Raw genomic sequence first — 25,883 nt, forward strand, 5'->3', positions numbered from 1 at the left:
AGTGGAGGTGGTCTGTGGGGATCTGGATCCATGTAATGGTGCAGGGCTGAGAGCTGGCTTCACCTCACTGGATTCTTTCGTCCCCACAACCCTGAAGGAGAAACTCAAGCAATTCACTGCAGACAGAGTCTGATGTAATTTGTGTAGGTTCCCCCTCTATGTCATGAAACCCCACCCCATCCTAAAGGGAAACTCTGAGGGCAGCCACAGCTAGCTGATAAGGAGCTATGCATAGGGAGCCAATAATCTAAGAAACTAAAAGTGCATGGGAAAGGGGTTTTATTTGGCAGCCTTGCTGCTATAGGCCCAGGAGATCAATATGGATTTTGTGATATCATTGGGTTTGGGACATCTTCCTCTTCCCTGGCAGGAGGGTGCATTCCATTTCTCCAGCAAAAAAATGAAGAGGAAGCTACAGTTTCCCACACTTATAACGCAGGTGAAATGCAAATAAGAGGAGATGGACAAAAAAAGAAGTAAGACTTGGTTCCATATATCTAAATACCATTACCTCGTTTGCTGAGTTTTAGAGAGAAATATATTTGGGACAGTAGAGAAAAGTTAAAAAGAAATTAATTGATTTACCGTTTCTAAACCAGATTCTGATGCCTTCATGCTGGATTATACTTTACTCCACTGGAGTTCATGGGGCACAGTGTGAGTAAAAGTATCAGAATCTGGCCCTGAGTAAACTTTCACTTACTGAAAATCCATCAAGAGCTTCAGCTCCTACACATACGTATGCATGCAAAAAGCCAGGTCTGATTTTGTTCAGTTACAACATGTATTGTATTTTTCTCCTCTACAAGCTCCATAAGATTGGCATTATCCTGTAGTAGTGTCGCAGCCTGCAGTCGTTTAATGCCACTTCTTCTGAGGCCAGGATTCCACGCCCAAGTGCATTTAGTAGGTCAGTACAGTAATTTTAAATGTCTTTCTTTCAATCTTTTGCCATCTTCAATTATACCTTTCCACCCTACTATTTGTGTAATTTTCTTCTGTCTGAAATCTCTTTACTGTTGTTCTCTATTGCACAGCATGACAAATTACCCATCAAGCCATATCTTTTCAGCCCAGAAATGCGCAATAACACAGAGTCATGGCATTATCACATGTTGTGCACTTTATTTCCTCACAGTTCATTCAAGTGTGTCACTTTATTTTCTGCTTCCTTTTGTCATCCCAAAGATTAACTGTTTTATTCTTCCTAAACTTTAGAAGCAATTAGAAATTCATTGTATTGTAAGCTGAGAGTGAATACCTATTCAAGCTTCTATAAAGTGTACTTTTCGTATTATCTGTAGCAAAATTATGTCCATGTATCTGAGTCTATGTAGAAGCAAAAGCTTTAGTCCTTATTATACAGCTGAGTAACCTTGGCTATGGACAAGAGAATTATTTGTAGCCTCTGGCCACTAAACAAATTAACTGAAAGACACCGTTCAGTTTGACAGTGAGTGCAAGATTCTCTTGGGAGATACGAAACTCTCTGAACCAGATGTGTGCAACACATAGTTCTTTCTCTCTCTTTAGCTCAAGATAAATACCAGTAATTGTACATCATGTACTGAGATATCTCACAGACATTGCAAGTATGTGTTAGAAAAATCAATCGGAATAGCTGAGATAGCAGGGCTGCAGCTGATATGTAGAAACAATCTTTAGAATTTGTGATTAAGATGATATAGAGAAAGTTCCTTCTTAAATGCCTCATTTAGTGCACTGATCATAACTTATTAGTATTGCTCCAGAACTGTACACAAGTTACGTGCCCAGTGACTCCTGAAGGGTCTGCAGTATTAATTTACAGATTGAAGTGAATGGCTGGAGCAAATTCAAAGCTCTCTTGCTATTGCATCCAGTGTGTGAGATGGGATACCCTTAGAGAGAGGTGGCTTAACATTTTGCTTCAGCTTCACAAATTCTTTTACAGATCACTATTGAAAGAAGGGAGGAATAAAGAAGAGGAAGAAATTTTTTTTGAAAGCCAAGGTTGACGGGTGGTGCGATGAGATATTACATGACTAGATACAGCGTTGATGGGCATGGTATAAGAAAGTAGGATAGATAGACAGACAGACAAAACCTCACATACTATCATATTATTATGAAGAAAATGTCTATACTTCATTTATATAGAATCAATAAACAGCCAAAATAGCAGTGGGAATATGACAAAAGGGTTTTTTGCTTGTTTGTTTATTTGTTTTTAATCTAAGTATCTAGGAAAGGATGAGAAGGAGAATTGCTGGAGGTATTGTATTTCAGGACTGGGGGGCATTGGCAGACCGGTGTGAGAGATCCAGTGATTTGAATAGTAGGAGGAGCTAAGAGATCAGATTTGAGGTGCATTGGCAGAACTGTGTGGGGCTCAGGATTTGCAGGGGGAGCTGTAGGTTAGGCATGAGCTACTAATCCATAGCAAGGATTAAGTCCCACCCTCTGATGCACATCCCCGTGTATTTGGAAGACATGTGCTTACTATACAAGTGCTGTAGCTGATTTGTTAGGATATCAGATAGCAGAACTGAACTCTTAGTGTTGGCATTTGGAAATCCAACCTTCTAATTACCACTACACGGAGGATGAATTCTGAAAGGTTTTCTGAATCATCATTTCCTCACGGGTACCATGGGAGGGTTAATGTAAAAGGAAAAGATAAAGAGTTTTCTAAAAATTGTGGATTTTCAGGGAAAGGGAAAATCTTTGGACTTCTATTTTTTGTAACAAATCTGTTAGAACTCTTGAAATGACTCCAGCTGAGTGTTTGATTCATTCATTTTTCTTTTGTATGTCAGGCAGAAACAGGTAACATAAAATGCAGCTCCAGCACATTTCTGCATATTTCCCCATTTATGGAAATTTGTTACTACAGCTGATAAACAGAACGATACCAGCTTTGTCACACAAATCACGTTATTAAAGGTTCCAAAAACTTGACAACGTTGACAGTTGTTTTCAGCAAATGGTTGCTTCCCTGTAGTACTGTCAATGTTGATGTCCTTGTGCACATGTAAAAGAGCAGTGTGATTAAGGCAAGCTTGTCCATGCTAGATATGAGCCAAGTTTTCAATCTCCTTGTGGCACCAAAAGATTGCTCAGCTGTTGCAGATAAGGCAAGAATAGATAGTAGATTTCTGCCATTTTTTAAAAATATCCTTTGCTCTGGACATGCATTCTGCAGGAATTTACCAGCATCTGCTGCTGACCTAACGTTCTGGATAAGAACAGTTCATATTTGTCATTCTCATTGGTATTGGTCAATATCGATGACACATTTCCTAGGGGAATAGTGAGGTGTCTTTGTAAAAGGAGATTTAGCTGGATGAGACTAAACATATTATATACTTTTACATACATTCTCACCATTCCTCCAGCCCCAGCCTATGCTTGTAGTTTCTGCCCACCATATGTTGAATTTAATTTCCACAAACAATTTATGTAGTCTTTTAACCTGAGAATATTTCATGCCCATGCTTGAAAAACAAAGCTAAGGAAATTACTCCTGCATCTGTTTCTACTTAGGGCATTGATTATCCCTTCCATTTTTTCCCTCACAGAGCAGATGAAAGGAGTGGAAAATCTGCTTCTTTAGCCAGAATTTTGTCAGAGGAAAAGGGGCTGAGCTAATGCAGCAACAGCCTCTATCCCTGTGACCCTGTGAATGATGTCAATGTATGATGAGCCTATGGGGCTCAGCAGTTTTGCTGTCACGACTGGGTGTGAAAGCAGAGAAAGCAAGCCAATTTCCACAGCATCATCTCCTAACAAACCCACAGGGATTTTCTTATGTAAGTTAATACAACCTCTGTCAGTACCAATTTACACAGACTTCCACTCTGTGTCTCTTAAACTCCACTGGAAGGCTTTTGGATCTGTGAAGGTGATTTTTCAGTTGTCTCAGCCTCCGGGGAATGAGTGAGGGACAAGGTCTGGGAAGTAACATGGAGACACGAGGCATTTGTATTGACATACCACAAATGTCCTGAGTCCTGGGCATGGTACTGCAGGTCTCGGGACATCATGACTTGGAAGGAACTGTCGATTGAAATTCATTGTAGGCTGGGCTTTCAGAAGTGCTCAATGCCATCCTAACTCTGCTCCCATTAAAGTGAATGGTTTCCCATCGCTCGCTGTAATCCATGTATTTTTTGCACACAGAGCACAGGTGACTAGGTGATTTGGCCCACTGGGATTTTGATGAGTCAGGAGAATTATATGCTTAAGGGACGTGCACTTTTAATAGGGCACTTTAACACTGCCTACTTGGATTCTAGAAATTAATCTGAGAAACTAATAAACTATCCGTGTAATTAAATACTACACACAAACATTACTTTAAAAGAATGTTATTTTTGCCACTGGACCCTAGTCTCATTCAGTACACAGGATGAGCAGTCCATGCTGAATGTGTCCTGGTCTGTATTTTGGTTTATCCATATTGTTCAATGTGTGGGTCCTATACTTTATATACTGTACACCATTTAAACCCTGCTCTGAATAAAGAACTGTTAATTTCCTCATAGGCTTTTCTATTGTGCTCATCACTATAGTATCCCAGTGCTTCAAAAATTTATAAATTTATTTTCATAACACCCCTGTGAGATGAAGGGGTGGTATTATCTCCATTTTACAGATGAGCAACTGAAGCATAGAGAAATGAAGGACAAAAGTCTACACTCATTTTGAATGCCTTGAGATAACCTGGGCCCGGTTTTTCAAAGTACTTAGCATTATATAACATTTTATATCTTCAAAACACAGCTCTCATTTACTTCAATTGCAGCTGAGAATACGTAGCTTCTGCAAGTCAGACCCCCGATCTCAAGTTGTCCACACAATTAGTGACCACTTTTGAAAAGTCTGGTTGAAGTGACTTGTCCAGCATCACATAGGAACTCTGTGGCAGAGGCAGGAATAGAATCCAGTTCTCCGGGACAGCATTCAGCTGTCTTAACTAGGAGACCCCCCCTTTCTCTTCCTGCAGTCCTCTGCCACACTCACTACATACCTTCCAACTTCTGCAACAAATGAGACGGATCCTACAGACAGCCTCCTTCACTACCCAGTCTTGATTCATCCCCAGAGCATGAGCCATCCTTGTGAACTGAATGAGGCAGAGGTCCCGTGGAAAAAATAGTATGTAATTAAGAGTTGCATCGGAATGCATACAAATAGGGAGACATAGGCAGATTATGGTTGCACAAGCAAGCTAATAATGGTGGTATTTTACTTTTGGGTGCTAGAGTTTGCAACCTTAGTTTTCTCTTAAGATAGGTTTTTTGTGTGGATTTTCCTAGTTTCTTTTTTAAAAACGCAGTCATAAAAAACCAGATATTTCATCGTGTGAAATCATATTGACACCCACGTGTCAATGGGTCATCAGCCGGATCAGAGCCTTTAGATCCAAAGTGCAGACTTCCACTAGTGGAACTAATATAGCAAATGAAAGCAGTCATCTTATATGCAGCTTAGGGACTGGAAAGGGATGAGACACACACTCTGCCAGTGTGTTTCATAGATATCTGTGGACAGCAGAGAAATATGGAGGCTCAGGAATCTTGGGTTCCAGTCCAGGTTCTGGAGGGGAGTGTGCTCAAGTGGTCACATACCCTTCTAGCCCTGTCCCCCCCAGTCTATCCCTGTCCCAGTCCTGGCTCTACCCCTCCCCCCTAGTTTCTCATCTCCAGTCTCCTTGCCCAGCCAGTCCCATTTTCCACCCTAAAAGATCCTCAACCCAGTGCCATTCTGCACCCCCAGGCTTCCAATTTGAGTCCCTTTCTCCCTCTAGGCTCCTTGTCCCAGTCTGCCCACTCCCAGGCTCCTTAACAGTGCTTTCCCTCCTCTCACCCCTCTGACTCATAGTCCAGTCTATTCACTCCTTTGCCATACCCCCAGATCTGGTTCATGTCCCATCTGCATTTGAATCATCTGCTTCCTTCTCCTTACTGCCAGGGCACCAGCAGGGGAAGCATTGAGAGCCAAGGAAAGACAATCTCCCTGCTTTCAGTTCCCATGCCCGGTTCCACAGAACTCCACAGCAGAGAAAGTCCTGCTCAGCCCCTAAAGACGCAGCATGGAGTATGCTCAGTTGTTCTGTGGGGATGGCACATTCACAGTCTGGGTAGCAATGATAGCTATGACAGGATAAACCTGCTCAGCACAGATGGACTCTTCAGAGAATTTAGCTGATAAACTCTAACAAATCTCTATTGAGCATGTGTGAACTGCAATATTTCAGAGGCTCAGAACTTGGCCAAATTTGGGCATTTTTTCATGGGGATACTAAAAATTACACCCTTGACCTCTGGACACCCCTTTGCTCCAAAAGACAGAGGCAGTAGAGCATCTCAACTAAATGGTTGTAAGAATTGTTTTAACATGAGCAAAACAATGTATTTTTTACTAATCTTGTTCTGAAAATGGCTGAATCATTTTTGCTGTAATTTCACCCCTTACCCGTTACCTCCCACAAAAAAAATCAGCTTTAGATAGACACCTGGCATGGAAAAATTCAAATCCAAGTGTTAAAGTTTTAAGCAACGGAAGACAGGATATTATGCAGGGAAGTGTCAGACAACCTTAACTATAGGTGGTACCTACAAGCCATGTCATGTGTTACAAGCTATGTCATGTATTACAAGTAGGACCCTCTCCTGGCCCTACAGAAGCCAATATTAGTTTTCCATTGGGCTTTGATGGAGTAAATCAGGCCCTATAATGTAAAATAAATTCAAGAGAGAAGACATGTTCATTTACATAACACCTTGTGAAATAAACTTCTTCAGGCTAAGAAGCAAACATAAGAGTACTCATTCAAGATGCTCTTGAATTCAGAGAATTGTCCTCTCATTCACATTCTTTGAAACTCACATTCTCCCTGTTTGAAACTCTAAATCTCATAAGGACAAGCCTGAGAGTTGTGATTATCAGCTAGTAAATCTTTATTATATCAGTGACTATTTTTAAGGCCAATTAACTCAAGAACATTTTCAATCAGGATGTGTTATAAGAGCAAATCATTCATGCAGAATTGGTGAAATGGGAGCGTTTGTTACTCCACTGTTCTATTCTCTGCTTTCTCTGTTCTCTTAATACAGCTGTGTGCATTACTTTGAAAATCTTAAGCCGCATTCTTTAGAACAGTTGCTTCGTGTTGGTCAAATATCTCTGTGGCCCTTTCTTCCATTTAGAGAAGCCATCAGCCACGAAGGCTGACGCATAGTTTCCAAGAACTTTAGCATGTCTTGTGATTTCTGAATCCCAAATATTTCTTAAGAGACTAACATATAACCAGATAGTCTTAGGATTGGGAATTTCCAAGAAGCAAATTAGAATCCACCTCTGAACAAGTCATTATATCATTTTATGTTAGTTTGGTGCCTTTACTGTACATGTATTTTCATTGTTACATTTGAAATATTCACAAGATCTGAAGAGACTATAAAACCCTACTGATGCTTGTACTAATAATAGCTTTTCTTGGTCTGTAAGTGATATTGCATACTTATTAATTAAAAAAGGAATAGTGTACTTGGAAAAATAAAAGATGAATGGAAAACAAAACCCCCAAAAAGGGCTATTGCCTTTCCCAAAACAATTCTCTTATTTTTCTGACCTAGATCTACTTTTTTCCTTCTACGAGCATCTTTTAGATTATGTACTAAAAATACAAGCATTCAAAGTTCGAACTTTAAGTCCAAAATTACTGCCTTTCAGATCCTTTATTATTCTCTCAGGCATCTAAAAAAAATAGGTCAGAGCAACACTGCATAATTTGGAAAGATAACAAAATGTTGCTAATGGAAAGAAAATGTAAGTAGATGTAATTACAATAACGTTTAAATGCTTTGTCTCCCTTCTATTGTCAATTAAGCATGTTAAGGAACTGAAGTTCTATACAAAAATTCTTGCCAAACCAGAATATTTTCCTGAAGAGCGAAAACTAGTTTCAAAACATTTGACATCAAGTCCACACAGCTGAATTGGCATCCTTCCAGTGTCTTCAATGTGCTTTGGATCAGACCCTAGATTTGCTCTCTGATCAAGTACCTCATTCACAACATGGTGCCTAGAAAGCATAAGGAAGTGTGAATATGGAAGAGCAAAATATAGTAATTATAGATATAAAAAAAGGCCCTGATCTTGCAAGCTGCTTTGCACAGGTAGATCTCTACTCTTGCAGAGCCTCTTCGTAGTAATAACATATTGGCATTGGTTTTAACTTTCTAAATATTCAAGGCTAACAGGCATGGCTATAACTAACAGGCTGCAGCTAACAGACATAATATTGATAACACTTCCTACAGGGAAATACTGTGATAAAAGGAGGGAAATTATCTTATTTTCTTAACTTGGGTGATGGTACTGAAGACAAAACATTCAAGAATACGCATCCATAATTGATAACCAAAAGACTCAAACTCCTCTTTAATTTTATACATACTGTCTGTTGGTTGGTCTGGGTTTGTCTCATCCTCAGGACAAATCTCTTAGTCCTAGATAGGATCATTACTCTGCAACATAAAACAGTCAAAAGCAGAGTCCTGGATGTGTCTGCCCGAGGCTTGTTTTATGAGAAAAGTTCCACCACTGCTAACACAGATACAAGACCATTGGTGATAGCAAGAGTGGGATTGTTAGAGTAGAAACGACTCCAGACAACTGCTGCCATGTTAAGCACTATATTGTCTAAACTTTCCACAAGCAGCAGAATATATGCTGATGACCAGTGTCACCTTGCCTAAACACTGCCATCACCAGTGGACCTGAACCTGTAATAGCGACAGTGGAGAATTTTCCAGAACCTAGAGTAGACAATGCTTAGGGGCCAGTAAGAGGGAAACCTTGATTATAGTCACCCAAAGGGAAGTCCTTTGTTTGGGACATTTAAAACCAGAATAATCCTGCATTGGCAGGAATGTGGATTAGTTGGTGTCATTTACTCTTAACTTATTCGATTCTGTGATTGATTCATCTGGGTTCTGTTTAATGGCTCGTCTCCCTAAGGAATGTGATGCAGAAGAGTAAGCAGGGTCGGGGGGATGTGGGGAGAGGATAATCCACTGCCACATAGTTCCCTGGGGCTGCAGATTCACTCCACCAGCTGAAATAATGATCTCTCCCGCAGCCTGTCCCCAATACTTCCCTCTTTGTTCGCCTATTTGGAGCTGGTGTGGAGGCCACCACTACAACAGTGCACCATGTCACACAAGGCCTTGTGTGTGCCTTCTGCAGTGAGTTGCACTTTGCCTTCAGTGCACATCTTTATTGCCATACCTACTTGCAAGCACCCAAAATCTGCCAAATCAGATTGTTGGGGGTACATTTTATTATTTTTCCCTCATACAAGCAAACTGTGTGTTTCTATCCCAGTGAGCAAGATTTTAAATAAATTACTCTTCCAAGAGCTGCAGACATTCCAGCCTGCGGCTAATGATGAGGTTAAGGAAGGGCTCCTCTTCTGCAGTATCAGTGTTTTAACTATTACAAATATGTAAGACAACCAGCCCCTCTGATATTCTATCAGACAGAATATCTGTCATATATCTTATACAAGTTATTCTGGGTACATTGGTAAATCTATTCCCAGGATAAATTGTTCTTGAAATGTTGCCATTCAACAGCATCCATTCATGGGAAAAAAAGTATATTTAAACAAAATGCAGCCAGAACAAACACCTCCTAATGAGTGGATCCACGTATACATATATATTTGCATAATACAGGCTTCTTAAAGGAACAAGAGGGCTGAAACAGGTTTTTCAAACCATTTCATAATGGGAGTGGGATATTGATGCATGTTGTTGAAAATAATTTTTAAAACTGGAAAATTTAGAAGGCGGGAGTTTTAGAGTAATAGTAGGATTTTCCAAGAGAAGAAAGGAAATTTGAGACTGACCCACAGCACGCTGAGGTGTTTCATGTCTGAATGTTTTAAATATTGAAGGACTAGTTCACTGATAAGCATCAACATTGTACAAAGCATTTACATGTCCTCCTGAAGATTGGCTGGTAGATCACTGCCATGAAGAACAACTGGCCACTGGCTCACTACCATGTGAATTTGAGGAGCAATGGACCAATCATCCATTTGGCTTAAATTAAGGAAAAGGCAGCAGGCTTTTAGGAAGTTCTTAGAGGACCAGAAGAAGCATCCCAAGGATTCCCTGTCAGACTGAAGACCAGATGCTGCAAAGGTGTAGCAGAGTATTTTCTCCAAATATCTGTCTCCAAATAAATAGCGTGTCTGTTGCTGGTTGAAGTAAGGAGATGTGGAGACCGTTTGAAATCTCCTCAGTTTTCTTTAGGTGGGAAGTGGAGGTAAGGGTCACTCTCCCAAATTTTTCAGAAGCTCAAAAGAGGTTTGTTTGGGGTTTGAGCATTGGGCCAAGTTCTAGGGTTTATCTTGCTCTTTCTGTATTGGCTCGTCCATCCCTACTTACAACTTATTAACTACTTAAGAGAGATAATGGGGATTAATATCTGAAAATTTTATGCTCTGTAAAACCACTGTTGTAGGTCTTGAAAGTGTATCTACAGGCCACATGGAGATGTTTACAGCTGCAGTGAAGGATTAAGTTCTTCAAGCAAGAATGGAATAATTTGAAAACAAGGTCAGGGTTAGGGAATTGGGAATTTTAAATATTCCAGAGCAAACTGAATTCACTAAATTGTGTGTGAACATGTTTGTTTTAACTTAATAGAGGCATGATTTCTTTGGCTCATGGTTGCCTTTGTGCTGCCTCAAGACCTAATTCTGCTTGAAATAGTGAGGTTACTCACAAGAATGTCTTTACAAGATTTTCCCCCCTCAAATATCCCTCTTTTCTTGTACTGCTCTCCAAATTTATAAAACAATTCCAAAACAATTACATAGTATAATACAACGGATAAGCTTGAACTTGCTGGTGCCAGGTCCATATATCATGTTTGCACTCAGGTATTATTAAAGAGAAGACACTGCTTTTCTCCAATTAAAGAATGACGGAGAATGCTGGAGCTGAAGCTAACTGTGTGTTTACCTGGCAAAATATCTCCTGGAAGGGGTGAAAAGACAGCTACATTTCAGACTGTGAGAGGCTGCTGTATTTGTGGTAAGCAGAGTACTTCATACCTTGGAAAAGTAAAATGAGGTAGCTTCTGTGGGCAATAACTATAACATACTGTCCGACATGCCTTATTGTCTGTTCTATGGTGTTTGTGTATGAGAGGCAGGGTTACACTGAAATGGGGGCCCAAGTAGGAATTCTGACTGCCACCTTCTGGGGATTTAAGGGTGCACTAGCTTGTGGGGCAGGTCCTCCATACTTTGGGAGGTGTACTGTGTATTCCTCCAGCACCAGCCCAGCTTTGGTCCTATCCTTCTCTGCAGGCTCCCTCTGTGATGCTAGCCTTGAGCAGTCCAGTACTGAGGTTGTGACTGGCTTCTGAGTAGGTCCTGAAGGTGACAGAATGCCTCTTGCATGTTCCACAGGCCAGCCCTGGTCTGACCCCATGTGTTTTATTTCAGAAACCATCTCTCTGTCTATGCCCTGCTGCATCTGTTGGTCTAGGAAGGAATGTTTCATCAGTCTGCCACAAGGACAGGATTCATGGTTGCCTAGGGTAGGACATTCTTAGTGGCAGTCTCTCACGTCTGGAGCTCAGCCTTGCTGGAAATATATTCATGCCTGAACCCAGCCGTATTTAGGGCAGGAGGCAAGACACATCTCCTCATTCAGGCTACTAGCTACTAGCAGGTTCTGGAATGCTCTGATGCTGAATCCCTTGACATTAAGTCTACTGGATGCTATCAACTCTCTCTGGTCCTCTAAAGGAAGTTGAGTCAGAGGCTGCACATAGTCATGGAGAATATGTTCTGCCCACTCATGCAAAGTTGTTTGATACTTTCTTCATCCATTTAAAGGTTTCAGAGTAGCAGCTGTATTAGTCTGTATTCGCAAAAAGAAAAGTACTCCTTTTCTTTTAATCTGTTTAAAGTGAGCTTCAACACAAAAGGGTTAACTGCATTGAAAATGCCTGAAATATTAATAATAATGTGGGTGCTTTTTTATGAGTTAATAGATGTGTGGGTAATAGGTATTATAAGGATTATTGTAGAACTTAACACGCTATACTTAACCACCTGTCTGTGATCTCTGAGAGATTGCAAACATGTTTAACTCCTTTTTTTGTTCTAGAACCAGCAGGTAGTAGCAAACACTTATTTATGTGTCCATTCCTGTCTATATTTTTATGGGTTTGGATGTGTTTTGCTGTGTAGGATAAGCATTCTGCAAAATATGATTGTTTTGTTTTGCCATGATTGTTGTTTTTGTTTTGATACTGATGAGCTGGACCAAAGCTTCACTTTGAGGGTAGGTTAAAACCTGCCCCAAACTTGGTGGAACTCAGTAAAATGTCTTGTGTGCCCTAGAAGACTCTATGAACTTCTAGGAACTGGTAGGATTACTAAATCACATACACCAAAAAACTAAAATCTGATTGAGATGGGACGGGATTTGTGTTTGGGCTGTTTAAAATGCGTGGCTATTGGTTATTTTTTGCTAGCATTAGCACCTACAAACTCATGTGAAAAAAGTGTCTTCTTTAGAGATTTCAAGACCCTTTCCCTTCAATTAAGGTCTGGAAGAGCTCTTAGCCCACATGCCTGAAACCTCGGATAAGTCCTCTAGCAAAATTAGGGAAAACCAGACATGACATTCCCAATATGTGTAAGATAAATAAATAAATAAACAGAAGAACCCATTGCCCCTCACTATCGTTTTTTTTAACCTAGAAAGCGCCTTGCAGGCCATCTGTACACATCATAAATCTATTGTTTCCTTTCCTTTGTAACCTTAAAGAGGAATAAATATATTTACTGTCTTAATACTTGATGCACACCCCACGGAAGTCTATGGAAGGACTTCCATTGACTTCACTGGGTTTTGGTTAATAAGAATCCTGTGCAGAAAGGATATATTACAGCTCCATAGTGTAACCTATCCCTTAGCTTTAATAGAAGCTTTATAAGCATGGCATATTGTGTTTTATTAGCACATTCTAATGTATTCTATTGATCACAGTGCCAATTAAAATGCCTATTGTTAAGATAAATATTCATATAGATATGCAATGGTAAAGACCTGATTAAGAAAAAGCAACACCAACAAACCTTGTGTACATTTTACATATAAGGGTACATCTAATTTAAATTAGATAAATCTGCGACAGAGGGCTGATTATAGGAAGAACCAGGTCAATGTACTTTTGTTAAATCTCTGTATAAATCAGGCACACTTTTGAAAGGTCAGAAAATGACAACCTAGTGGCCCGATCCTGCAAATGTTCTTCATTTCCTCAAGGGCACTTCTTGGTTGATTAAATTTACTGAACTGTATAAGCATTTTTGGTATTGGGCCCTGCAAATCAATTTAGTTTGTTTGTCTCTTTTAAAGATTTTATAATAAAAATGAGATTGGAAGGTCTTCACCTAGCAGAAAAATAATGACAGTGTTCCTTGTTTCCTCCAATCTCTACTCATGTAAAAACAGAGTTTTAAAATGAAACCATGCAAACTATTGCCAGTTAAGTTGTTTAAAAGCCACCACATCCATCCTTTTAAACAAAATCCTCAAAAGGTTCATTATAATTTAAACAACAGCCTTGTTGTTCAATTACATCCCGACTTAGCTTCTGCAACTCAAAAAGTTTGCAGCCAGTCTGAGAACGTAGAGACTAAACGTTCTTAGAAATGTGCCTCTGAGTAGTTCTTTGCTATTAGTCGGTGCCAGCTCTGTATTTCTCACTATTAGAACAGTTTGACTAGTTTGCCTTAAAGAATAGGTTTCCTTCCATCCTTGACTACTGATTATGGGAATGGGTGTTTTTGGAAATGCCACTAGACAGAAAACCATAACAAGGCACAGATGTGGTGTTTGAGATATGGATATGGGAACATTTACCCAAAGTGAGGTGACAATGAAATTTATAAAGCTAAAGGGGATGCTGCTTTGCAAGTCATATTAGGCCCCACAGACTTGGTTAAGATTTCAGTGGAAAGGGTTGGGGTGGGGAGATGTGGGAGCAGCAGCATGGACTGAGCTGAGGCACTCATCACAGTGGTAAAAAACTTTGCAGTCGTCTGGAGAGGCGGCAGTTTATCACAGGGGATAATTTTACTGCTGCAGAATACAGTAGCTTTTTTGTTGTTTTGTTTCTCAGAGCAGGAATGAAGGGGTTCATTTTAAGCCTGATGCACAGGGAGTTGTTAGTTGGAAAACTCTGTGTAACTCCGGACGCAAAGTATGGAGAATCTATCCTGAATTGTGAGCTTGTAACAGGAAACCTTTATCTTTGGTTCAAATGTGAACACAATAACTCATTAAACAAAATCTTGACTTTTTACATTTACTTTCATTTAGGGAGAAAAAAACAGATTTGTTTCTTTAGTTATTTACAGGACCAGCTTAGTTTTTTTTTTTAAAGTGGATTCTTTTGCCTCTTGAAAAAGACTTCAAATAACATTTGTATTAGCTAAATTTTTAAATGGACTCTTACATTGGCAATACTATTAATCCCCAGTAGTAATCAAAATCTGTGCTTTAGAGCCATTATGCTGCTTAGCAGCTGAAAGAAGAAAAACCAGGCTACATTGTGTACCAGCTCTGTTATCCTCTGTTAAAGCTCATCTTGGGCCAGTCAGCAAAGTCTGAAATTCACCAAACTCTCAAGAAGGCAGACTGCTTGAGATCATTTGGGGGCACTCCTGGCAGCTCAGAGAGAATTCCTGAGTTTACTGGCCCTACATGATATTTCAGGCATCTCTTGTTTCCGTGGGTATGACCTGTTGCTGAGAGTCAAGCCACTATGTAAACAAGAACAACTTCAAACTCACAGTGTGCTGCTTCCCCGAGCAAGTGGTCATTTGTTCCAGTTTCCCATGACCACATTGCTGCTTGGGTTTGCCGTTCAGAACTATATTCATTTCAGCATGAGTGTTAGACAAAAGGGGGGATGGATTAATATATGCTATATTAAGAGTGCTAACAAGGTAATATTATCCATTATTATATCCCTTTTCAGCATTTGAAATCATCTTATTTAAAAATACATGCCCAGATATCCAAACATATGTAGCCAACATCCAGCTTGGGAAATACTTTCCTTATCTATTAGCAACATTATATGACTTTTAAACTCAGGGAGTGTTACCAATTTCTGTATCACTTCCATTCAAAATAACTTCTTTTTTTATTGCATTTAGAACTCTGCAACTGAAAGGCAGTAGAGAAAGGCAGTATCAGAGAGTGGTTCACATTATGCTGAATTGTATAGTACCTTGACATTGTGAATGAACCTTTGGAATCTTTGAAAAGAACATCAAGGAAAAGTCAGTTTCTCATGTGCTGAGGAAAATATTCTGACATGGTGATAAGTGAGGTGAGTTCCAAAATCATGGCTTGAAAATGTTCTCAATGACTGCTATTTCAGCTGTCCCAATCCACAGACTGGTATTAAAGTAGACTGGTAGTAAAAAGAACTGACAGGCTTTTTGTACCGGAGAAGCTTAGGACTCTCACTAGGTAACAGTTACAGTGAAATAGTTGTGGACATTTCCAATCGTACGTATTATTAGAGGTTTCGTTTTTACAGACTAAGAGATTTTTATTTAATATAAACTGGTGGCCAGTTTTAATCTGTGACACATATATAAATCCAGAGCAACTACACTGTAATTAGTGGAGTTACTCCTGACTTACATCAGTGTAACTGAAATCAGAATCTGGCTCTAAGTGTGTGGATCTCCTGGAATTATAGAGGTTAGGAATTTATAAGCCACATTATCCACCCTGATAAACTTGCATTCATGGAAAAAGCATAAACAAGTATGCTGTACGTTTTATTTTAAGACACTTTGAAAACCTTCTTTAAATGTGAACATGCCATAGATTTTAAGAGTCTGGCTGTTGGCTTCCATCGGAATTGATAGGGGTGAAGGTTCCTTTTCTTCTCTCTGAAGAACCTTTAAGCTTAACCTTTTTTAAAACATGGGATCTGTTTTTCTGTTTTCAAACGGGACACATTTAAAAGAACTTTGTTATTTAAATTTTAAAATGTAACATCCTCATGTTAAGTAATCAATGAGATGTCTGCAAGGTACTCTGTATTTGTGGGTAGTTGGGATACCTTTGACTCCAGTACCATACTTTACATGCATACGTAAAGGATGTAGATGTATGATATGAGGGCCATGTCCTGCATCCATTAAAATTGGTGGGAGGCTTTCCATTGACTTCAGTGGTCTTTGTGTCAAGCCTCAAATTCATACTTTACTATGTGATGCTGCTTGGCACAGAGGTCTGTGTGCTAGAGCAGTGGTTCTCAACCTTTCCAGACTACTGTATCCCTTTCAGGAGTCTGATTTGTCTTGTATACCCCCAAGTTCCACCTCACTTAAAAACTACTTGCTTACAAAATCAGACATAGAAATACAAAAATGTCATAGCACTCTATTACTGACAAATTGCTTACTTTCTCATTTTGTCTGTATGAAATTTTAGTTTGTACTGACTTTGCTAATGCTTTTTCTGTAGCCTGCTATAAAATCAGGTAAATTATCTAGATGAGTTGTTGTACTCCCTGGAAGAGCTCTATTGTACTCCCAGGGGTACACGTACCCCTGGTTGAGAACCACTGTGTTAGAGAAAACTGCCCTCCTAACAATAGCATCATTTTAAGAACAATTTTAGCCCTACCCTCTCCCCTTGCTCTAACTACGGCAGGAGACAATACAACCATTCTATGCCCTAAACTAAGCACACTCCCAGTCAGTGTAGTATGTTAACTACAAAGTTGTTGACAATTTCCTTCCTGTTTAATTACCCCTCCCCATAGCGATATGCCAAGAGTAAATGGCAGTGGGGGAAGGGAATGCTTCATTCACTCAGGGATTGCACCAACATAAATTCACCAAAGTATACTCATACAGAGCCAGTAATCATAGTAGCCAAGCGGTCCAGGCCTAGCAATTAAATATAAAAGCCTGTCTTTGTACAAGGAGACTGTCTATATTTTGGAAATTTCCACCACACTTCCTTCTGAACTACTACTTTGCTCAAAACATCGGTGCTGGCATGGCAGCATGATCAGTAATAGTTATGCTGGCAAAGGAGTGGCCATATATTTTTTAAGTACATCAGAAGCAGGAATACTGCCAAACAATCAGTGGGCCCCCTGGATGCTCAAGGTGCTTAGGGAGCACTCAAGGAAGGCCAGGCTGTTGCAGAGAAGCTAAATGAATTCTTTGCTTCGGTCTTCAGTGCAGAGGATGTGAGGGAGATTCCTACCCATGAGCCATACTTTTTAGGTGACAAAGTTGAGGAGCTCTCCCAGATTGAGAACAAATTGATAAACAGTAATAAGTCACCAGGATCAGATGTTATTCACTCAAGAGTTGTAAAGAAACTCAACTATGAAAGTGCAGAACTACTAATGTGGCATGTAACCTATTGCATAAATTAGCTTCTGTACCAGAACTCAGGTGGATAGCTAATGCAACACCGATTTTTAAAAAAGTCTCCAAAGACAATTCTGGCAATTACAGGCCAGCAAGCCTAACTTTAGTACCAGGCAAATTGATGAAAGCTATAATAGAAACAGAATTATCAGACACCTAGATGAACATGATATGTTTGGGAAGAGTCAACACGGTTTTTGTAAAGGGAAATCATGCCTCACTAAATCTATTAGAATTCTTTGAGGGGGGTCAATGAACTTGTGGACAACCGTGTTCTAGTGGATATAGAATACTTGGACTTTCAGAAAACTTTTGACAAGGTCCCTCACCAAAGGCTCTTAAGCAAAGTAAGTAGTCATGGGATAAGAGGGAAGGTCTTCTCATGGATTAATAACTGGTTAAAAGATAGAAAACAAAGGATAGGAATAAATGGTCAGTTTTCAGAATGGAGAGAAGTAAATAGTGGTGTCCCCAAGGGGGTCTGTACTGGGCCCAGTCCTATTCAGCATACTGAATGATCTGGAAGAAGGGGTAAACAGTGAGGTGGCAGATGATTTGCAGATGATACAAAACTACTCAAGATAGTTTAATCCCAGGAAGACTGCGAAGAGCTACAAAAGGATCTCTCAAAACTGGGCAACTGGGCAACAAAATAGCAGATGAAATTCAATGTTGATAAATGCAAAGTAATGCACATTGGAAAACATAATCACAACTATACATATAAAATGATGGGGTCTAAATTAGCTGTTATCACTCAAGAAAGAGATCTTGGAGTCATTGTGGATAGTTCTCTGAAAACATCTGCTCAATGCAGTCAAAAAAGTTAACCAAATATTAGGAATCATTCAGAAAGGTAGAGATAATAAAAATAAATATCATAATGCCTCTATATAAATCCATTGTGCTCCCAGACCTTGAATACTACTTGTAGTTCTGGTCACCCCATCTCAAAAAAGATAAATTAGAATTAGAAAAAGTAAAGAGAAGGGCAACAAAAGTGATTAGGGGTATGGAACAGCTTCCATATGAGGGCAGATTAAAAAGACTGGGACTGTTCAGGTTGGAAAAGACTAAGGGGAAATATAATAGCGGTCTATAAAATCGTGAATGTGGAATGAATAAAGAGGGGTTATTTACCCCTTCAAATAACACAGGAATCAGGGGTCATGTAATGAAATTAAAAGGCACATAATGCACAGTCAACCTGTGGAACTCATTGCCAGGGGATGTTGTGAAGTCAAAAGTATAACTGGGTTCAAAAGAGAATTAGGTAAGTTCAGGGAGGACAGGTCCATCAATGGCATTAGGCAAGATGGTCAGGGATGCAACTCTGTGGTCTGGCTGTCTGACTGCCAGAAGCTGGGACTGGACAACAGATGATGGATCACTCAATAAATTACCCTTTTCTCTTCATTCCCTCTGAAGCATCTGGCACCAGCCACTGTCAGAAGACAGAATACTGGGTTAGATGGACCATTGCTCGGACCCAGTATGTCCATTCTTATGTTCTCATGTTAAATTAACCCACCCTGAAGAACTACAGGCTTTTAATTCAACATGAGTGAGCTGTCACTTTCAATTTGTTTTTTTTTTTTTGCAAGTCTTTTTATTATCTGTTTCCACCAGAGTTTTCATTCTCTATTAGAGATCAGCTGCTGTGAGCAAAAGTCTGATACTCAATATAGTAGTCATGGGTGGTATACCCCTAGTGTTACGTGAAATCTGAGAAACTTTAGCCTTTAAGATGCTGGAGCCTTTCATTTGGGCTTTGTCAGGCATTTCAAGAATAGCATGGATCTTCCAATATAGGTCCTGGAACTTGTGGTGGGGGGAAGAGAGCCAGTAGTTTCACAGCAAATGATGTTATGATATTAGCAGTGTTGCAAACCCCAAGGTTTTCAAAACTCCTGAGTCAGGCCCCCAAAAGTGAGATTTAAAAGTTTTTAAAACATTGAGATTTTAAAAAATGAGTTACATCCTGGTCCTGTTGAAGTCTATGCCATTGAGACATGTCAGGATTTTACCCAATATATGTTTAGTTCCTTTTATTCTCTTTCTGACTTTTGAGCATTTGGTATCAAATTTTCAAGCTTTTCTCTATAATTAGGTAGGCTAGAAACATGTTTTGTAATGAAAGCTGACAGTCATGTAATCCCCTGATTCCAGGAGCTGAAGCTTTAATAAAAATATCAAATATATTGAGACTTGTGATAAAATTACAAGAATTGGCAACACTGAGTGGGACAGGCTTTTTATTATTTTATTTCAATAAAAATAATTCAATATGCATCACTGTTGCATATTAGTGCAGCAAATTATTTTTATAAAAACTTTTTCAAATCCACAAGGATCTCATTTAAGATGTGACAAACAATATCTTCTATCAGAAAAAAGAAACAAATAGTGAATAAAATTATGTTAATGCAATGTTAAAGTTGCAGAACTAAAATTAATAAAGGCAGAAGACGTAAAAGCTGTTTCCTAAAGTTCAATAACATTAACTTAGCCATATTGAGTGAGTTCTATTCTGTGGCCTCTATTTAAAACATAGTCCCTGGTTCTGCAAAGACTTATATATGTGCTTAACTTTATACACCATGGGTAATACCATTGAAGTCACATAAACATTAGTATTTTGAGGCCTGTGTGCAAAAAATGGAGCGTCAGGACCTCAAGTTAGACAGTGAAAAAAAAAGCACGAATTACATAATTACATATCTTCAATATGGCTGAGTAAACGTTGCCTTAGAAGAGTTCACTTTTAAAGTTTATATTATATATATATATATATATTTCCCCCCCAAGGCTACTTTTAATCGCTTGATAGTCCATATATGTATCACATAAACTTTAAAAGTGAACTCTTCTAAGGCAACTTTTACTCAGCCATATTGCAGATATGTAATTATTGTAATGCGTGCTTTTTTTTTACTGTCTAACTTGAGGTCCTGACAGGACCTCATATATATATGAAAGGGCTGTCAAGCAATTAAAATATTAATAGCGATTAATCACACTGTTAATAATTGAATACATTTTATTTAAATATTTTTGGAAGTTTTCTACATTTTCAAATATATTTATTTCAATTACAACACAGAATACAAAGTGTACAGTGGTCACCTTTTATTTTTGATTACAAGTATTTGCACTGTAAAAAACCAAAAATACTATTTTTCAATTCACCTAATGCAAGTACTGTAATGCAATCTCTTTACCATGAAAGTTGAACTTACAAATGTAGAATTACATACAAAAAAACTGCATTCAAAATAAAACAATGTAAAATTTTAGAGCCTACAAGTCCACTCTGTCCTACTTCTTGTTCAGACAGTCGCTCAGTCAAACAAGTTTGTTTACATTTGCAGGGGATAATGCTGCCTGCTTCTTGTTTACAGTGTCACCTGAAAGTGAGAATAGGAGTTCTCATGGCACTGTTGCAAGATATTTATGTGCCAGATGCTCTAAAGATTCATATGTCCCTTCATGCTTCAACCAGAGGGGACATGTGTCCATGCTGATGACGGGTTCTGCTTGATAACAATCCAAAGAATTGCAGACTGACGCATGTTCATTTTCATTATCTGAGTCAGATGCCATCAGCAGAAGGTTGATTTTCTTTATTGGTGGTTCAGGTTTTGTAGTTTCTGCATCGAAGTGTTGCTCTTTTAAGACTTCTGAAAGCATTGTCTTACACCTCGACCCTCTCAGATTTTGGAAGACACTTCAGATTCTTAAACCTTGGGTCGAGTGCTATCGCTATCTTTAGAAATCTCACAGTGGTACCTTTTTTGCGTTTTGTCAAATCTGCAGTGAAAGTGTTCTTAAAATGAACAGCATTTTCTGGGTCATCATCCGAGAGTGCTATAACATGAAATATATGGCAGAATGTGGGTAAAACAGAGCAGGGGACATACAGTTCTCCCCCAAGGAGTTCAGTCACAAATTTAATTACGCATTATTTTTTTATGAGCATCATCAGCATGGAAGCATGTCCTCTGGAATGGTGGCCGAAGCATGAAGGAGCACAAAAATGTTTAGCATATCTGGCAAGTAACTACCTTGCAGTGCCGGCTACAAACGTAACATGCAACTGCCTGTTCTCACTTTCTGGTGACATTGTAAATAAGAAGAGCGCAGCATTATCTACTGTAAATGTAAATAAACTTGTTTGTCTTAGAATTGGCTGAACAAGAAGTAGGACTGAGTGGACTTGTAGCCTCTGAAGTTTTACACTGTTTTGTGTTTTAGTGAAGTTAAGAAACAAAAAATAATCTACATTTGTAAGTTGCACTTTCACGACAAAGAGATTGTACTACAGTACTTGTAGGAGGTGAATTGAAAAATACTATTTCTTTTGTTTATCATTTTTACAATGCAAATATTTGTAATAAAAATAGTATACACTTTGAGTTTTAATTACAACACAGAATACAATATATATGACAATGTAGAAAAAATCCAAAATATTTAATAAATTTCAATTGGTATTCTATCGTTTAACAGTGCAGTAAAAACTTCAATTCATCGAGATTAATTTTTTTAAACGTGATTAATTTTGGGGGGTTAATTGCGTGAGTTAACTGTGATTAATTGACAGCCTATATATATGCACTTGATTATGATTATATATATTTATTATGATTTATTATATATATATATATTATGATTTTTATATATAAACTCATAATTTTGTATTTAACTTCCAAATTTTAAAAGGGGAAAATAAGGTGGGGGGAATGAAATTCACTTGAGTGCACACTTCTTGAGTGCAGATATAGGTAAAGCCTGATCCCCAGTACTGTCTACCCCAGCCTTACACCATACAAGGATTTCCCTGTGTGATAGGAATAAGCTGGCTGGTTAAGCGAACCCACAGCAATTATGAATGTAAAAACATATGTTACAAAAATATTTATTATTCATAGATTCATAGGCCAGAAGGGACCATTCTGATCATCTAGTCTGACACATATAATAGGCCATAGAACTTCCCTCAGATAATTCCCTTTGAACTAGATCATATCTTTTAAAACACATCCAATCTTTTTTTAAAAATTACCAGTGGTGGAGAAGCTACCAAAATCCTTGGTAAATTGTTCCAATGGTTAATCACCCTCACTGTTAAAAATGTGTGCCTAATTTCCAGTCCTAATTTGTCTAGCTGCATCTTGTGGCCCTTTCTCCGCTAGATTGAAGAGTCCATTGTCAAACATTTGTTCCTCATGTAAGTACTTATAGACTGGGATCAATTCACCTCTTAACCTCCTTTGTGTTAAGCTACATAGATTGAGTGCCTTGACTCTCTCGCTGTATGTTTTGTAATCCTTTAATCATTCTTGTGGCTCTCCTCTGAACCCTCTCCAATTTGTCAGTATCCTCCTTGAATTATAGTATTCTTATTACCACCATAATAACACTTTGCACTTCTATAGCACCTTTCATTCAAGGATTTTAAAGCACTATACCAACACTAATTAATAATAACCGTGTGATCTTGACATTATCTCCATTTTACAGATGGGGAATCAAAGAAAGTGAGGTGAAATGGTGTGTTCGGAGCCTTGGCTGCAGTAGAGTATTTTGATGTTTCAGCCACCCTGGCAACCCCTCAGCATGCCTGTAAAATGTTTCATGTCCTCACAAAATATCTTACCACCATGCACAGATGTTAACACCACCCTGTGACTGCAGTTGGTGTGAGCAAGGCGTAAGCACTCTCCTGCGTCCTACAGCTGCTCACTCTGCCTATTTGCTGTGCACAGGAAATGCAAATGTTGCTGCTGCAATGGTGCAATTTTTTGTCCCAGCACAATCCCACTGTGCTCCTATCTATCCTTCAGTGTCTAGTCTGCCATCTGTCAAATAGGTCCAGAACACAGACAAACCACCAGCCCATAGTGCTGCGAGAAACAGACTGAGAAACTGCAAACTAAAACTTGGTTAGCAGCATTAAAACAGAGAAAGCACAAAGAAAAATGTGGTCAACAGACACGCTTCCACCCACATAATGTTCTTTGTTGGGGGTCAATATGGCAGTCTGTGCATTGCCTCAAGAGCACTTCCCACACTTCTGAGTTCTGAAAAAGAAAAAAGTGTTGCTAACGAATTGATATATAGCAAGGCTTCTTTCTCTACTTTAGGGCAAAGGTTTAGCTAATGTGGGTGAGTTTCCCTTAAACATCCAAATGTTTGAACTGACCTCTGAATATTTTGAGTTCCTCCCCCTCACTATTTCATGTGTGAACCCAACTGGGTAGAGCATGCAGCCCACAACAAAGGATGCTTCCACATGAGAATGCCATTTTACTACTGATCATTTGATATTTATTTACAGATAGCAGCAGTGTTTATTAGGGTATAAAAAGAGAATTCACACATGCATTGCAACTCCCTTTCCACTTGGGAATATCCCCAACATAGGGATAGAAGGGGGGAAATAGTAAGAAAGACAGTGGCTGGGCAGTCCTGATCTCAAGGCTGTAGGTCTGGCTGATCGCCTGTTTGGGGGTCAGGAAGAAATTTTTTTTCCCATGGACCAATTGGCAGAGGACCAGGGAGATTTCTGCCTTCCTCATACCATCATCAAGCCATGGAGGGTTAAGTAGGAATGTTTTTAGTGCCTAACTGGTTGAGCTGTTAATTCATCTCAACTTGTGGCTCATTTCCAGTGTGATTAAAAATCTCATGGCTGCCGCAGCATGCCCCAGGAGCCAGTAGGCCCCAGAAGCTCCTGAATAGGTAGGCACAAGCCACTTCCCCTCTGTCTCTGCATTGGAGCTTGTGCAGATGTGATATTGAATCTGGCCTTCTATCACAGGAGTCCAAACCTAAGTCATGAATGGTCCTGGAAAAACTGCTTCTCCTAGTGGAGAGCATAAATGCAGAAAGCACAAAACACATGCCTCAGTCTATGAAAGAAAATTCAGTCTGCCAGCAGCTACAGTATATCCTTTTATAGATTGTGACAGGGTGTCCACACGGAATTGACTTAGGCAAAGGAATTTAAAAATTTGTTTTCCTAGGTGGACCCTGAATCCTAGATACATCACCAGCTCTTTGGGCACGTATCACTGAAGTTGACTACTGTGACACTTTTCCTCTATTTCAGTGGTTTGGGCATATAAAAAAACCCACACTGCCAGTGTTGATGACCTACAGTTATAGTTAATGCCAGAAGCTGAAACTATAGTTTCTCTAAATTAAAAAATGTTTCATAGGCGAATACCACAGCAGTGTCTCCATTGCATCTTTCTGAACATGTGAAAAAAAAATGCTTTCAGCATTAAATTACTTGATAATAGAAATAGCATTTTCTCACTTAGATGTTTAAGTGAGACTCATGAAAGAGATGACTATTAAGCCAAACATTTGTTTGGCTTTGCTGCAGCAGGCTGCAGGAATGTAAACTCTTTTTTTTTTTTCAATGACTTCAGCTCCTAATTTAAAAGCTAGGATTTTTAGCAGTGAGCAAGAGACTATATTTGGCAAAAAAATTCCCCTGGCTTGACTTAGTTACTCGGCATATTCAAAACAATACTTCTTTATCAAAAAACAATAGTCTGTTTTATTCACAGCACATGTGGAAGTTGGACCAGCCACCAAATTCCACTTTCTTCCCTTGCAATATGTCCGTAACCAGCTAATGAGCTGCGACAGTGTCTGTGCTTCATTTTCAGCAAATTAAGTTTCTGCCTCACAGGAATTGTGGTCTGGCTATGGCACTGCTCCTAGGTATGGGTGGGGCATGTTTCTTCTACCAGTTGTAGGTTAACCACATGGGTACGTGCTGTCGCACCACACAACAACATCTCCTCGATAATAACTAGTCTAAGTAGCCATTTACCCCACAAAAGTCGATCCCATTTAATTTACTTTGTGTTTACAGCACTCCCTTTCAAATCGCATCTTTGGCACAGATGGATATTTATACAACTTTTATTTTAAACTATTTAGAGTTGAGACTTCAGTAACACTCACTGTCAGATTTATAGTGCATTTTTAAAACCAGGATTCTAAAAATGTAATATTTCAAAGAGAAGGAGGCAGACAATGAATTTATACACGTGGGAGTCTATTCTCCTTTCTCTAAGTATACATAACATGCATTAACATAAATGCAACTTCTGCACATTGTTGATGTGAGAATCAACTGTACTGAGTAGACCATATACATACGTATTTATACAATAGTAGTTGATCAAACAGCTTGGTAACATGCACTGTCTTCAAGCTTCATGCAAATACAGCACATTGCTGAGATAGGATGCATTTTAAATAACATTTTTTAAATTGCCATGCTCCATTGGTAGTGGCAATCCTTTCAAATTGTATGGAATATTCCATCCCTCACCAGGCCTCTCAAAAATCAGGTGCA

The 25,883-nt window shown here is 39.0% G+C and overlaps 1 protein-coding gene across 1 annotated transcript in view; it reads left to right on the forward strand.

The window, feature by feature from the left end:
* Window positions 1–25,883, forward strand: part of LOC311521376 (uncharacterized protein) — a 76,313-nt gene that overhangs the window by 35,929 nt on the left and 14,501 nt on the right. The window contains exon 4 of the mRNA XM_084629682.1: window positions 810–910. Within this exon, the coding sequence (XP_084485808.1) occupies window positions 810–910 (101 nt within the window). The remainder of the gene's footprint in view (window positions 1–809; window positions 911–25,883) is intronic.

This window comes from Lepidochelys olivacea (assembly GCF_965140295.1).
Source record: "Lepidochelys olivacea isolate rLepOli2 genome assembly, chromosome: 5".
Taxonomy (NCBI): domain Eukaryota; kingdom Metazoa; phylum Chordata; order Testudines; family Cheloniidae; genus Lepidochelys; species Lepidochelys olivacea.